The 16856-nt window shown below is 33.3% G+C and overlaps 1 protein-coding gene across 3 annotated transcripts in view; it reads right to left on the bottom strand.

Moving 5' to 3' along the window:
* The window catches only part of TNPO1 (transportin 1), an 84925-nt gene that overhangs the window by 6616 nt on the left and 61453 nt on the right, over positions 1-16856 (bottom strand). For all 3 annotated transcript variants that reach the window (XM_039870177.1, XM_039870178.1, XM_039870179.1), the window contains exons 11-22: positions 16528-16696; positions 13862-14014; positions 12895-13120; positions 10434-10605; positions 9123-9209; positions 7542-7649; positions 7253-7411; positions 7085-7172; positions 4679-4777; positions 4395-4490; positions 1499-1574; positions 530-629 (exon numbers count right to left, since the gene is read on the bottom strand). In XM_039870177.1, the coding sequence (XP_039726111.1) occupies positions 530-629; positions 1499-1574; positions 4395-4490; positions 4679-4777; positions 7085-7172; positions 7253-7411; positions 7542-7649; positions 9123-9209; positions 10434-10605; positions 12895-13120; positions 13862-14014; positions 16528-16696 (1533 nt within the window). The remainder of the gene's footprint in view (positions 1-529; positions 630-1498; positions 1575-4394; positions 4491-4678; positions 4778-7084; positions 7173-7252; positions 7412-7541; positions 7650-9122; positions 9210-10433; positions 10606-12894; positions 13121-13861; positions 14015-16527; positions 16697-16856) is intronic.

The following is a 16856-nucleotide window of genomic DNA, read 5'->3' as shown; positions in this document are numbered from 1 at the left end:
TTTAAAATGCTCAATATAATACGAACTAAGACAGGAAACAAAATAAAGACGAATAAATAAATAAATCATAAGCTCTCAAAATCAAAGCAGTTTTAACAACTGATTCAGTATTTTATTTTAGTCACCACTGAGTTTCTAAGTTACAGAAAGAGTACCCTAGTGTTTGGTCACTCTCTTAAGTGCACATATCCTCGAACTCAACGAATTGTTATTTAGAAATGGGAAATACATACAAAGTAAATAAATGAGGTCTAAATGTGAATAAAAGAAACTCTGGCTTAATTCAATACAAGAATAAAATTTTATTCTTCCAATCTGCTATTACCATATTTCATGATAAAAGGATGTAGGAAATAAAAATCAAGCACTAATGTTTCAAGATATTAAAAAATACATATTTTAAATATATAATTTGTTAGAGTATCTTTGAAAAAATATGTAATATATGTAATATTTTTATAATTAAAATGTTCAAATATTTCCCCCTTTAAAGTTTCATTGTAAAAACAAATCTCTGTAAACATCTTACTTGGATTACTCCACTGGGATTCACACTGATCATGGTACAAATCCCACGAAATGCCGAATCCTTTTCCTCATTGTCCCTTATGTTTCTCAGAGAGGTGCACCTATTGAATTATAGAACTGAGTTTAGCATTTAAGTAAAAGGCAGGTTCAATTACAATACTAATGAACAGTATTTAATGGAATAAGCACCACAGTATGTTTATAGTCAAAGACTTTTCATCAAGTTTCTCACACTTCCTGTATGTGGGCCCATCTAATCTCAATATAATGAAAGCCCTGAAATTCACATTTTCTTATTAATAGATTTCATCTATGAAATGGACAATTGATTTTAATCTCCCATTTAAACTATTAATGAGCTTGAGCCAAGAGTAAATTACTTATTTTAAAAACTGTATTATGACTTGTATTCCATTAAACACTACTAAAAATGACTTGAATTGAAAGATTATCAATTGAAAGAAGCAGAACATAGGATATACTGCCACAATATAAACTATTATTATAGAACTTATGGTGTAGATGTTTAACTTTTACATTAACAAGCAAGTAAGATTTTTATACATAACAAATTTAAACATGTATTTCTTAATGCAATCCAAGTTTCCAAATTAATTCTAAAAAAGAAACATAATGCAAAAACCTAAATTTATAGAATTTGCATGCATCTTTAATTTACTGGTGGATATTTAAATGCTTTTTTATGTATAATCAAGCTTTTTAACACAGCAAGCATGTGACAATCTTATCCCATGCATCAATTAGTCGTTAGCCACAACATAAAATAAATATACATGACGATGCTACTGAAAACCTCACAAACCTGATAGGACAAGATTAGTCACATGGTTGGCAATGATTAAGGATTGTGATTTTGTAACCAACTGAAAATATATCTAAAAGTGAGATAGAAAGAGAAAGAAAGAGTGAAGAAAAATGAATTAAAAAAAAAAGATTGAATAATACACACCAGGGTCTTATAAACTGCTGTAGCATGGGGGCCACCTCTTGAGGACAAACGTAACCAAGACGACCAATTGTTATTGCTAAGGTAACGCAATCACGGTTATACACCACCAAACGCCAACCAAGACATGAGCAAATGAGGGGGAAGGAGAAAAAATAAAGAAAAAACAACAAATAACTCAGAAACAGAAACCAACAGAATTTGTGTATGATAATAAACATAAGATTTCACCAGTGCTGTTTATTACCACCCCCTAAAATAAGGGGCAGCAACATATATGGCATACTCTTAAAAAAGGAAAAACAAAAGGAATTGAAAAAACTTTAGATTGAGAGAACACCAAAAACCATGATGAATTGCTTTTCTCGCTCAATGAAGTATCAATATACCGTTTTCAGTTAATAAAAAGATGAGCGATTAAGTGGATGATTTAGAAGTTTTTCATTCAAAGACAGTTGAAATTTCAGAGTAATGAAATCTATGTTTTTTCCCCAAGAAATATTAGTAAATGTGAATGATTACATTTCTGAATAATCTACTCAAGCACACTTCTAAGAAGTTAAAACAGTTAAAATTTCTCATTTCTCCACAACCTTTTTATAAGTGATTGTTATTCATTGAAAATTATCTAGGAATTTAATCCAAATTTTGGTAAAGTTTTTTTGTTTGTTTGTCAACATTTCCAAATCAAACCAGTGGACCATTTGTTGCCTGCTATCATAATCAACTGTTAAAAACTTTGGGAGTTATGGTACACACTGAATGGACTGGAAAATTGCTGTGCTATGTCAAATCTCATTCCAAAAACCTTCTAAAGGTGATTACAACTCAGCAGTAATAGTCTACTAATTTCATACCATATTTGACAAAAAGGAAATTTAGACAGTCCACTGTAATGACATATGATATGTGGACCAAAGGAATAAACAAATATTCGGTTTTTGCTATAAAAGGCATAGCACAAAAATAGTTAATACATTATACCGATTACAAGCTAATATTTTATTTAAAATGGGAATTAAACACATTCGCCATCAAAATTCAGGAAGTCCTTAAACTTACAAAGAGCTAATAAAACAAGTGCAACTCAAAACTGCATTCTGCAATTCAAAGGTACATACATATAAATACATTTATACACAACGGGAAAAAAAAATACAAACAGAAAACAAACCATGAGGTGCTTTAATGTAATGGTGTTCTCTCAAAAACTTACAGGTTAACCTTTCATAAAAAAAGGGTGGGGGTGGGGGGGTAAAGAAAAATGTTTTAGGATTACTTGAAGCAAACTACACAGATAATACTAAAATCCAGCAGATTCATATGAAGCAAGAGAAAGAAAACCTATGCTCAAAAGACACAAACTATGCAACATTCTCATTAAACAGGCAAGTATGAACAATCCAATGAAACATGCGATAAAGCAGATGATGGTCCATTGAAAAAGTTCAGTGTAGGATATACTAATTTGAAAAAAGCAAATAACTGCACACACTAAAGAATTGGCTTTATGAAATATTAAGATAACAGTAATTAAGTTGCTAAAATCTATAGAATTAGCCATTGACAATGACTTTACTTATTAATTACTCCCCCCGCCCCTTTTGAGTTTTAACAAATAAAGGAAACATTTTCTGCAGCCACTTGTAGTAAGAGTAATCCAGTGAATACCAAGTGTGTTTTTCAATCACATCAATTCAGTACATCAATTTGAAGGGTATTATCAATTACCTTTTGATTTACTTAGGGTAGAATCATACTTAGAAGATAATCTTATAGATAAAGCCAATTAGAACAAATCACCAACTGATATCCCACAAGAAACTTTAAAATACATTACACTCAACATTTATTTGCAATTATGCATTCACATTTAAAAATAACTAGGAAGTTTCTTTAGGTTCAATAGTAATTTTATAATAAACAAGTGTTCTAAATCTGAATGTCATGTATAGGTACTGCATTCTAAAGAGAAAAAACCTGACAAGATTTCATAACGATCCTATACACACATTTTTATACTTTTAAGCAAGAAAATCTAATTGACTTGATGATATAAACAGTACCCATACAGCCAAACAGCCAATAACTGTTTCACAATTAAAAGATTTCCTTCCATACCAATAAACATCAATTTTAATCACATTAGGCTACAAAAAACTTCCTAACTAAAAAATACAAAATTAAAATGCCTTTGAAACAAATTTTCATATTAAAAAAAACCTTAATCTTTGTCCAGTTTAGTAAGACTCTCATTGACTATGAATAGAATTATCTTAGTATATAAAGAAATGTGCATGACTGAAGAGAAAATTTACAACTTTTATCATCGTTAGCAAAAATTGAAGGGGGTGGAAAGAAATCACCCTGAAATGTGTTCTATAGTATGGAAGGTACTCTTTAAACATGCTCTCTGTAAATGCAAAAGAGAAACAAGCCTCCTGAATAAAAATCCCACAAGGTACTGAGTACTGCTTAAATTCCCAATTTGCAGGAAAAGATACAATGAAATAGAAAATACGTATGTGCCGTTGTAAACCAATTAGCCACTACGCTATCTATCCTTGGCCACATTTTTACAGATTAAAAAAAATCATTACTTCCCAGCTCTCAGTTACTCTCTGAATTGATGTAAAATTTATATTGTTCAATAGTTATTTTAGCTGGGGTTCATTTTTGGGAGTACTGAAACACTACAATAGGGGAGAAGTGTTTTTTGAAAGTTTTTGAAAACTAGTTATGGAATACAGCTAAAACAGAACATTTCACTGCTCAGAATCCAAAATAGCTGTTAAAAAACTAGGTTTCTAAAACTAGCTTTGGTTTCTCTACGCATCTTAACTTAAAATTAAAAGTCAAGTAATTTTCTCTTCACCAAAACAGTTCAGTCATATGGTACCTGTATTCTCTAACAACGTCTTTGGTGTGTTGGGTCTGTTAATGATTTCTACAAGCTGGTGCAACACCATAGGAATATAAGGCTGCATCTCTATACCTAGATCATCCCCAAGAGAAAAACAAAAGAAAAATTTGAAATGTTAAAATATCAGTTTTGCTCTTTTTATTAACTGTGACATAAACTATTTATAAATATATAAAGCTCATTTATTTTTAAAAAAAGGCAATTACAAAAATATTAAGGCATCTAAAACTTTATACTATTAAAGAAGAGAAAAATCTTACCCATTTGAATGGAGATTTCTCCAATTGCCCATGTGGCATTATTGCAGACTGAAATGAACTCTGGATTTAGGTTGGTTCCCAATATTGGCATGAAATCAGCTACAAAAAAAAAAATGTTTTAAAAAACTATGTAGTAAACTTATCAATGGCAGTGAACTATACTTTAAAGACAATCTACTAGATGGAAACTGAAATATAGTCAAGAAATAGCAGTATTTTAAAGGTGTTGGTAATATTTATCTTAAGTAATTGAAGGAGGCAATATCTGAACTCTCATATAAAGCAGACCAGGAAAAATAAGTTTTGGTATATTTCAGGTATTATTAAAAAGGAGTTGGTCAGATAATCCTCTCATCAGACAGAAAAATCAAATTAAAAGTGAGGAAAACACGATACAATAGGACTTTCTTCAAAGCTAGTTTTACACACACACAAAATATTGTTTTAAATCAATGACTTTGGTTTTTAAAATAACTTTTACCATAGTGCTCAGATTGTGGTCTCTCAATATAATTCTCCATTTAAAAGGAATGAATGAGGGCTCTCAGAAAAGGAAAAGAAATTACCAAACTAACATGAATGGACTCAGGAACCAACTAAAGCTCCCACTGCCTGCAAATAGGACAATTTGAGTATTGTGAGTTCATACTGACACTCAAAAACCTAAATTCTGAAACATAATATAGATATCTATGAAGGATGCTGGGAATCAATTCATTATTTTGAAAACTGGTAAAGAGAACCAACTAATTATCCTGCCTCGTCTATCTATATGATTTGTACCTCAAGAGTAATAATTTATTGATATGGAAAATGTCTATATATGTATTCTCACTGTTAAGTGAAGATTTAGAGTATTATCATTTTTTTAACCCCCAATAAATTAGTGGGTCTAAAATCAGGGTTTCTCAATTTTAGCTATAGATAATTTGGACCAGCTCATTCTGTCGTGGGGGTCTGTCTTGTGCATTGTAGGATGTTGAGCAACATCCTTTTCCTCTATATACTATACCAGTAATACATTCCTAGTGTTAAACAAAATGTCTCCAGATGTGACCAAATGTTCTTGGAGGGGGGGAGGGCAGGGCGCGTCGCACACAATATTGCCTTGGTTGAGAATCACTAATCTAGAAAGTAATCACCATGGTTGATAACATAAAAAAAGAGAAAACTAGGCTCTGTGTACATCCTAAAGAATGTACACATGATCATAAAGTCATAAACAAAATCCTTCCGTACAACTTTAAACTCATAAAAATTAAATTAGCTGGTAAATATTTATGTAAAGACCAAGCTTTACATAAAACAGAAATGCACTACACTTTCATTTAGGATAGTTAGGACTGAACTTAATGGTTTATTTTAATACATAATTAATGTTATTACTCAAAGTTTAGAAGTGTAGTTATTATTCAAAGTACAACTGGGAACTAGGTGAACATAGTCAAAACTATAAATTTCAAGTTATAAAAAATAAGTTCTGGGGACGTAATGTGCAACATGATGGCTATAGTTAACAATACTATAATGTATATTTTAAAGTTGCTAAGAACACATCTTAAAAGTTCTCATCACAAGAAAAAAATCTTTGTAAATATGTGAGATGAAGGATGTTATCTAAACTTTGGCAATCATTTCACAATATATACAGAAGGTATACAACATATCAAATCATTATGTTGCATACCTTAAACTTATATCAATTACATCTCAATAAAACTGGAAAAGAAAATCACAAAGTGCATCTATATCAAATGAAAATACTTTTAAGGTCAATGTTCTAAACAAAGGTTTATTAAATCATGTAGTATAAACAACTATCATCCGAAATGATGGGATATAGAAATGAACAGAAAAATCAACAAAACCCCATTTAATCCATGGGTTTGATAGCAATTTAAGTTACATTATTCAAGGAATCCCTTATTATCTTCACAGAAGGCTAACACAAATGCTATGATTTTACAACAGAAGCAAATCATTATACTTTTAAAGTAAATTATTTGAAGAGTTTTCTATGATATCTGAATCTGATTTAGCATAAGAAAACCTGATTACTTCTGGGTACCTCTACTGCTTAAAAAAAGAGGTTATTCAAAGTATCCGTGCATGGGCATATAGTCCCCAAGCCTTCAAAGGTAGGCATATCCTTTATTCTAAATTAATACTTTTCCAACTTTTCTCCAGCCATGAGTGACTAACAAGCTGCTGAAGTGATAGTGAGTTCGAGAAACAAAGAACAGGAGGAGTTCCCATCCTGCTTGCTGCCATCAGAGCTGCTTTAACCAGTCAAATATACATTTACAAATGTTGGAATGCCAATGAAATCATGTATTTTAATACATAAAATAGCTGATATGAAAATAATGTTAAAAATCACATCACAGCAGTAAAAAATATTCATACCTATACAAGGCTTAACATGCTGAAAGCAAGCTTTTGTCAGGTCACCTAACAAGGCGAAGGAACTCTGTCGAACTTCTGGCATTTTATCCTACAAGAAAGAAGAAGAAATTAATCCCAATGTGACACAGAGAATCAGGTTTCAATTCATTTGAAATTAACAAGTCTTACCTGCATGCACTGATACATTAGTGTTAGAATGTTACTTCGGGCTACCAGTTGTTCAATGTTGCCTCCGAGGCCTTCTGCCAGGCCACTGAGCAAATCAAGAGCCACTATCATAAAATCTTTATCTGGAGCCTCATATTGATCTGGTTGGGCATTGTTCAGCTGAAATTAAACACATTTTTTCAAAAACTTACTTTGAATTAATTACTGGAAAGTTTGTATACATATGCCTGTCCTTAGAAAAATGCTTATGATACGAAGAAGGGAAAGAGATAAAAACTTAAAAAAATACCATGGCTTGTGCAAGAGTCTTCTGTACTAGGTTTACACAACGCTGATACACAGGTTCACAGTATGGAAGGAAGCCAGACTGCAGAGCTGTGGCAACTGAAGATAGGCACTAGGAAGAATAAAGTATGCGTGTAAAATTTGAGTATACTTAACATTATGATAAATGCTTGAAAAGAGTATTCATTAACATCCTGATCATTTATGTGCCTACTCTACTAGACTACAGTAGCAAGTTTATCTTTTAAACTTCTCCTTTGGATGCCACTCATTGCTGTAAGTTTGCCAGATGGTCAGGGGAGGTTTCCTCACAAAAAAATGTAAAAACTTTCTATAACAAATGTTATCCTTCAAGAACAGATTAAGTATTATATAGTCCTAATTTTTCTCAAATAGAAGAAATATATTTATTCTTCTATTCTAGTCAATGATATAGCTGGACTTTAATGGGCACATTCTGAGCCCCTGTCTGAAATAAATATATTTAGCTATAATAATTTGTTTTATTGGGTCCAGAATTAGCCATTGCTCTTGCTAACAGAAATATTTACTTCTCTGGCTAGGGACAACCCATAGCAAAAGCGGTAACACCTGAGATGATGGGAGAACAAGAATGACAATGTATGAATTGGCTCTACCAATATCAATTCATTTAGGTTTAAGTTACCACATTGGATAGTGTTCAGTTATTTATCATATAAAATGTCTTTGGTTAAAAAGATGTATTTAGTATAAATGGAAAAAAACTTCAAACTAGATGGAAAAGGTATAAAGTGAAGTCTCTCCTTATTAGCAACAAGTCCCAATGTTATTTTCATATTATACATATATTTGTCTATATATGATAGATAATATATAAAAATTTAAACTATAGTTGACCCTTAACTATGCAGGAGTTAGGGGAACTGCTCCCTCCACATGCAGTCAAAAATCCACAGAATAACTTTACTCTCCCAGAAAACTTAAGTTGACCCTTGGTCTCTGGGAGGTTGGTTCTAGGACACTCTCACAGATACCAAAATCCTAGAATGCTCATGTCCCCAACATAAAATGGGGTAGATCAATGCATTTAGTCAGCCCTCCACTTCCATGGACTTCCAAATGTGGATTGAAAACAGGAGAGGTATTTATTGAAAAAAATTTGCACCTAAGTAAACCCATGCAGTTCTAACCTGTGCTGTTTAAGGGTCAACTGTGTATTAATGATGGTATAGCTATATATCTATACTAAGAAATGTGGTTAGAGATAAATGTACATATACTGCTATAGAAAGATCTCCAAGATAATTTATTATCAATTAAGAAGAGCAGGTTAGAAAACATGTATAATATAATCCTTAACAGCCTACTTTTAAGAAAAAAAAGCCTAACAGTTCCACTACGCTTTTCCTACTTAATAGCATTTCTTATTATAGATGTATCATAATTAATGAGAAGTAACATATTTATTCAGCATTTTAACAGAAATGATTCAGAATATAGATGTATTAACACTTTTATTTAACTTACATATCCTCATTTTAGATTTGGACATGTATTCCTGATGAAACACACTGCTAGATTAAATGTTACCAGCTTGGCATACCTCAAGTAAAGGGAAGAGATCTTTATCTTCATCCTTTAACATGTTCCATTTCTGGATCAGTGGAGGCATTAGCATCTGAATATATTCCTATTTATAATGATGAAAAACACAAAAAGCTCCACTATCATATGTAAACAGTCCATTTTCAGTCTATGAAAATTAAAGTCCATTTAGAGTAATTGTGTAAAATCATTACAGAATACACTTTAGACTCATTCTTTGTACATTTAAATTTTATTTTTGCCTATCTTTTAATTTATATGACCTTGTTTTATTTTTAAATCATCTTATATCTTTTATGAAACAAAATGTATACAAATATACCATTACATAAAAATTACTTGATCACAACCTGTAATGATATGTATGTTTTACTCTCTCGTGGCTGATATTTTTTTTGAGTCCTGGGGCCTGTGACATGTAACATAGCTCTTGTTGTATAGTGCATTATAAATGACAGGTAAACTTCTTACAGAGGCATTTGTAGAAAAAGATTTCATAATCATTTAAGTGTCCTTGTTTAAACCAAAGAATCCATAAAACTGAGCAAATCAACATAGTAATCATGTAAACAAGGGGCACAGATTCTAAAAGGTCTGGTCTAAGACATTCAGAAAAACACTCCCAGCCCCACCAAAAAACCAAACAACATCAAAGCAAACCCACAAACCAAGTGTCCCGCATCAAGTTTTAAGTATAACTTAAAACACAGACAATTTAAGATTTTTCATGTAGCAATCATAAACAAAATCTATTACTTAGCAGGGAATTTTGAACTATATTAAAGTTCTAATATTATAAATCCAATTCTATTCTCTTCTACTCTGAGCACTACTAGAGAGTTTGGCTCCCTAGCCATAGTTCTGTACCACTACTTAGCATTTTTCACCTATTACCGATTTCTAATTTTCTCTAGTGTATTCGCCATAAAAGTTCTTGTGAGAAAACAGATGTCTAGGTGTGGTACTCTAAAGCTACGATGTTTACTAAGTAGTAGATACAAAAATACTTGGAATTAAGGAAGAGTTGAAATCCAGAGTATAAAACCTTTATCTCTTTTCCTTTAGTCACTCTACAAAGTGTTTTGCATTCATGTAAGACGCTGCTGTAATTTCCACAGTAAGCACATATTTATTTTTTAAATACTATTTAAAAGGTGAATACACTTGCTGTCTTTTTAAGATCTACATTCTTCAAGTAGTAAACATTAAGTGTTCACATCTCCCAAAACATTTTAATTTCCAAATATATGTTAATCTATTGATTGTAACTATGCCACATATTTTTTTCATAATAATCATAAACACTTACTGGTTTGTTTAAATGATGTCCTACTGAATCTGCTAATGTTCCTATGGCATCATAAAGAATGAGCAGGTTCTTATGCTGATATTTACTAAATGCGAAGACCAAGGTATCAAGTATATAAGCAAGGTAAGGAACAAGTTCTGTACAAGCCTCCTCTTCAAGGGTAGCAAAGGCACTGTAATTAAAAATGAGAGAATACTGTTGTTGTAGAAAAGGAATATTTTATAATAGAGATAGAAAATGAAGTCTATAGTCTATAGATTATCTATTTACATTTTAAATGTGTATCTCCTTACTGTACCACATCAGATGCGTATTTTTATTTCTTTCCCATTTCTCACCACCTCTTTCAAAAAGACTGTTACCTATGGGCATTTATTTAACTGCGATGGTAAACTCTAAAACTAAGAGTTGTTGGTTCTCGGGATGGCTTGATAGTGTAGTGGTTAGCATGTCTGCTTTACACACAGAAGGTCCCGGGTTCGGGCCCCAGGTGGAGCCACGGACCATACCCTGGGTGCGCCAGGCCCTGGGTCCACAATGTGTCCGTGTGGGAGGAGATGCCTCATCTTCAGAGATCCAGTTCTTAAGGGGAAACGGCAACATCCATAGATTAGGGGTGGAAGGTGGAGGAATTAAAGAGGGGGAAAAATTGTTGGTTCTTATATTTATTCACTCAACAAATTTATTTGGTATTTACTATTTATTCACTGAGTGCTGGGACATAGCAATAAACAAAACAATGTCCCGATTCACTTACCTTCTAGGGATTTTTCCAGATCAATAAAATTAGAATTAAAACAAACTCTAATTTACACTTCACCCTTCAGATATACACAAAGGGTAACACACACAAAAAATTTTTAATTCTTAGTGTGATATGTATGTATAAGAACAGAGCAGCATCATCACCTCTCAAATGTTTCTCTTAATGGAAGGGGAAAATGGGGTGATGAGGTCAAAGGCCACAAATTTTCAGCTCTAAGAATTCTTAGGACCTAATGCACAGCGTGGCAACTGTAATTAAAAATGTATTGCACATTTGAAAGTTGCCGAGAGCTTAAGTACCGTCATTATGAAAAGTCACCTATTTTAACTATGTGAGGTGAATGTTATCTTTATCTTGGTAATCGTTCTACAATGTGTATGTATGTCAAATGATCATGTTGTACTCTTTAACCCATTTCCTGTTTGCCCTGACAATACTCACCAGCAGCACTTACCCCGAGATAGATAACTTGCCGATTACAGTCTAAACCTTACCTCAAAGTATGCCATGAAATATCTCCCTTTTATTATTATTTTTGCATTGCTCTAGTATATCAATAGTTGTTGGAAACAAATGACATCATTCTATTTATAACATTCTGTTTTTACTAATTATCACTGAAAATTTATTTGATGAATCTAATTCATGTATACAGTTGTTACACTGGGATTAGAGACAAGTTCTGTTTAGAAATAATTCCAAGAACAGTTTTTAGATTTTATTTTCACATTGAAAACCAGTCAGATTTGCTTCAGCCTCAAAGAGCATTTACGTAAAATTAATGTTGGCAGTGAGCTGCACTTTTTTTTCTAAATGGGAAATGGGTTAAATATATACAATTATATTTGTCAATTATTCTTCAATAAAGTTAAAAAAAATGTTTCCCTAAGCCCCACACTATGTATCAGAGTGCACAATACACTTTTTATTATAAATCTGCCTCATCTATTGGGACAAATGTACAAGAAAGGAAAAAACTTCAGGATCTCAGTTCGATGACTTCAATTTAGACCTGAATTTGTTCTGACACTAAGGTATATCTAGCTCTTCATTTCTAAAATTAGTGTTTGTATTATCTTGTTCTACTGAGTCAGGAATTTTCCTAAAAATGATAGGCTTAAGCCACTTGTTAATGAAAGCCCTGTTCACTAGCAGTGTGAACTCTTTACCTATTTCCTTCACAGCACTTGCTGTAAATTATATAGTTGTTCAGTACTCCCTACCAGTCTATAAGTTTTCAAGATGAGAGGAACTTAAGCCCAGCATTTAGTACATGCCTAATAATGAGTAGAGCTAAAAAAACATGCCGAATGAATAAACTACAGGAAACCAAACAAAACTGTGGCACTTCCTGTGGAGTTATGGTAGTTTACTTGCAGACTAATGATGTGAATCTGCTCTAACTTTGTTACGGCTTTAAGGGTGCCATCACCACTCTAGACACCTGAGGAAATTGGGGTGAAAGATAATTCTATCATTATCATAGCTACTGAGAAAAAAAAGAGTTCAAGAGACAGCAAAGATTGATGTCTAGTTAAGAGTGCTGGTTTTACAGTTGGTTTTATAAAATCTTCAGGTGAAAGCTGCAGAAAACGAAAACTTCATTAATGGTTTAATACCAACATTTCAACATCACAAGGTTGAAGTACCCACTCCTTTTCCCACAATGAACATTTTGTTATGAATTTGTCCCACCTGCAGGCAGCTTCTTGTACTCTCTTGTTGCTATCCAGAATACGCTTTAGTAATTCTGTCATTAATGGCTTCAGGTACGTGTCCGGGGGCTGGCTGACTACCCAGTGTGCATAGCGGCTAAGAGTCCAGCACGTTATGGAACGCACAAGAGCCTTTTTATCAGAGAGGCACTGAATAAGGTGAGGAATGAGCTCCGGCAGGTATGGAATCATACCTTGCATGCAACCTAGGAAAAAAAAAGGAACAGAAATCTTTCAGGAAGTGCTAAAATATAGTTAAAACAAAATTACTTCAGCTGAATATTCAACTGATGCATCCATGAAAAATATTCAGATTATTTCCATTGCAATTAATATACTACAATCTTTTCCAAAATTATATATATCACAAAGAAAACTGAAATGACACCTAACTGCTCCTGAGTAGCTTCCATAGCGTTAGAAAAGCTCGTTTTACTTCTGCTACTCAAATTATGACTTTCAGAAACACCTGTAAGATATTTCAATTTCTTGTAGATAGATGTTTACAACTAGGACAGAATAATAACTTGTTATAGGATAATGATGCTCAACTTATATTTCTTATACTTACCTATGGAATAAAGATATTTTTTTCTAGCAATGGGGATGCTTCTGACATCAGAGTCCTTGTCCTCTCATCCTATTCCCTTTATTATAACAGAAGCATCTGCAAAATATCTGGCTGGGATGAGAAGTCTATGGCTGTTTAATTAATAACTGTTAATTGGTTCAAAGTAAACACTTATCCTAAGATGGCTTTTGGATTCATATATCCTTTTTCAGGTTAATGTGGATCAGAGTATTATCTACCCATATCAAAAACATGATAGGAAATTATGTCAATTCAAGAGTGAATAGTCTTAGCTTACAAAATAACAATTCCTTAAAGTAGCCTAGCTGCATTAGTGCCTATTAAGGACTTCACAGTTCAAATTGGAATGACTTACCTTCAGCAATTGCTCCTAAAACCAAGATGCCTGATTCTTTAACAACCCATTCATGATGAAAAAGTAATTCTTTCAAAAGGGGCAAAATATGTGGCAAAAGCTCATCACGATACACATTTGCAAGAACATCCAGGGCAGCAGCAGAACATTTTCCTAAGGAAGTATTTAATTCAAAAATATTACACTAATCTCTATTATCTTATACATATGCAGAATGAGTATTTGTTTTATGTATAACTTCATTCATATCTCTCTAGACTTTCAAAGAATTCAATAGGCAGTCTGTCACATGAAAAAAATTCTATTAACAAGAGTACTTTTTAATGACCAAGAATTAGCAAATTAATTATAAATTGGAATGAAAGTCATAGTACATTAAACACAAAATATGCTAAAAAACATTCTTTACAGACTAAGAAACTATTAACTATGGAAATATATATCAATTCAGAATTCATTTAATATATTTAGAAAAGAACAACAACAAAAGAACAAAAATATAATTAAGCATCCTAAATTTTCCCACTGTGAACTAGGCATAATAGTTAACCATAAACTATCAGACAATGGTAAAATCCCTTTTTAAAAAAAGCTGTTACATTGGCCAGAAGTAACACCTTACTCATCAATAAGGGTCTTAGCTATACTGTATGGTAGAATCCATATAAATGAGTATTATACTGTCATGAAATATAATCTGTATGTATTGAATAAAATCTGTATGTACTGATACAGATGAGTTATAAGATGTATGAAGAAGAACCAGCAGAGTACATGTAATCTGATTTTACTTTTGGGAAGTCAGCCTCCATTCCAAAAAAGGAGGCATACAAGCGTTTTTCTGTATGGGCACAGAAAAACTTCTGGAAGGGTATAAAGGTGACTAGGATGTCAAAAGGAAGTGCCCACCCTCAATGTACATTATTACTGCCCTAAATCTGAAAGTAGGAATACAATGGGAGGTTAATTTGTGAGAGTAGTGAAGACCTTGGATTCTCTTGTGTCAGACCTGGGTCCTAATATTAATGTGCTATCACTATTAGCTATACTAACCTCAGGCAAGTTTCTCTTTTTGCAGTTTCCTTATCTACATACAGCTGTTGGAAAGATTAAATGTAATATGGATGCAAAGTCCTTGGCTTAGTGCCAGGAGCATTAGGTACTCTAAGTCAGGGGGTCTCCGAACTCTAGGCTGCGGACTGGTACTGGTCCGTGGCCTGTTAGGAACCGGGCCACACGGCAGGAGGTGAGCGGCAGGCAAGCAAGCAAAGCTTCATCTGTATTTGCAGCCACTCTGCAGAGCTACTATTACTGCCTCAGCTCCCCCTTAGGTCATCAGGTATTAGATTCTCATAGGAGCATTGGTCGGTCCCTGGTGCCAAAAAAAATTGGGGACTGCAGCTCTAAGTAACTGTTATAGAAAGCTAAATGGGCAACAGAGGAATTCCAGTTTGATGATTCATGTCCTTAACCACTTCAGTTACTAAAAATCCTAACTCTCTGAATTACAGCAGAGGTTTTCAACTGGGGGTGCTTTTGTTTCCCAGAAGACATTTGGTAACATTCAGAGATACTGTTGGTTGTCACAACTGTGTGTATGCTGGCATCTTTTGGATTGCGATCAGGGATGCTGCTCAACATCCTACAATGTGGAGGACTGCCTTCACAATGAATTATTTGACCCAAAATATCAATAGTGCTGAGGTCAAGAAACCCTGAACTAAAAGAATGGAGCTTAAAGAACAAGGAAGCAAGCAAGCAAAACACAGATGTCTAGGTTCCTCCCGAGAGAATGTGGCCTAGAATGTAAGCTCAACAGGTGACACGGATTTGCAGCTAAGGTTGAAAAACTAACAGAGATTGAAAAAAGATATTTTGTAAGTTTGAACATGACAAAGCAATTTATATTATTTTAGAATTATCCATGATAATCAGTTAATTCTCATGCAAATTATCGCACACAAAAAAGTTTATGTTAGGAAAACAGAAAAGGCTTGTGGTCAGTGTTCCTATTTTATAGTATCAAACAAAATATATAGCTTTTTGAGGAATGACAGTTTAGAAATAAAAAGTCTTTTAAAAGAACATAATGAATATTAAATAAAAGACAGGGCCATCAAAAAAACCCACAATAAGATACCGCTTCACATCCACTAAAATGGCTGTAATAAAAAACAGACAACTGTTGGCAAGCACGTAGAGAAAAAGGAATCTTAAGACACTGTTGACGGGAAAGTAGATGGTGAAGCCACTTTGGAAAACCGACTCAAAAAGTTCAACAGAGAGTTACCATAAGACCCAGTAATCCCACATATACAACCAAAAGAATTAAAAACATGTCCATACATAAACTTTACAGAAAAGTTCACAACATCATTACAAAAGCCAAGAGGGAAACAACAAAATGCCCATCAACTGATAATAAACTGGTAGCTGCTTAGGACTGGGGGACTGGGAGAAAATGGGGGAATGACTGCTAATAGGTACGGGGTTTTCTGTGGTGATGAAATGTTCCAGAATTTACTGTGGTGATGGTTGCACAACTCTGAATATATTAAAAACCAATGAATTGTACCCATTAATGGGTGACTTGTATGGTATGTGAATTACTCCTCAATAAAGCTGTTACCAAAGCAGGTAACTGTGCTTTTCTCTCCTTGACTTACTTAGATTCCAGTCAGATATTGTATCATCATCATCAATTTCATCATCGTCATCATCATCTTCTTCAATTCCATCTTCATCATGCTGCTGAGCCACCGTCCTTGATCGATGAAAACGTGGCCTTATATCCTGTTCACTATCAGGAATCGTTTCGTCTTCTTCAACATCACCCTATTTTTTTTTAAAGGGAAAATTTTGGTGATATTTGTTACAAGTTAATATGTACGTGAGTAACAGAATCAGAATATCCAGAGATGGGGTCACGCATAGGATTGTGGAGTAAACGTCTTCATTAGTTCTTTGTGAAGAGACCATTCTGTAACACCTGTTA

Source organism: Pteropus medius, unplaced genomic scaffold, assembly GCF_902729225.1.
Source record: "Pteropus medius unplaced genomic scaffold, Ma_sr-lr_union100, whole genome shotgun sequence".
Classification (NCBI taxonomy): Eukaryota; Metazoa; Chordata; class Mammalia; order Chiroptera; family Pteropodidae; genus Pteropus; species Pteropus medius.
This window is presented reverse-complemented; position numbering and strand designations above follow the sequence as displayed.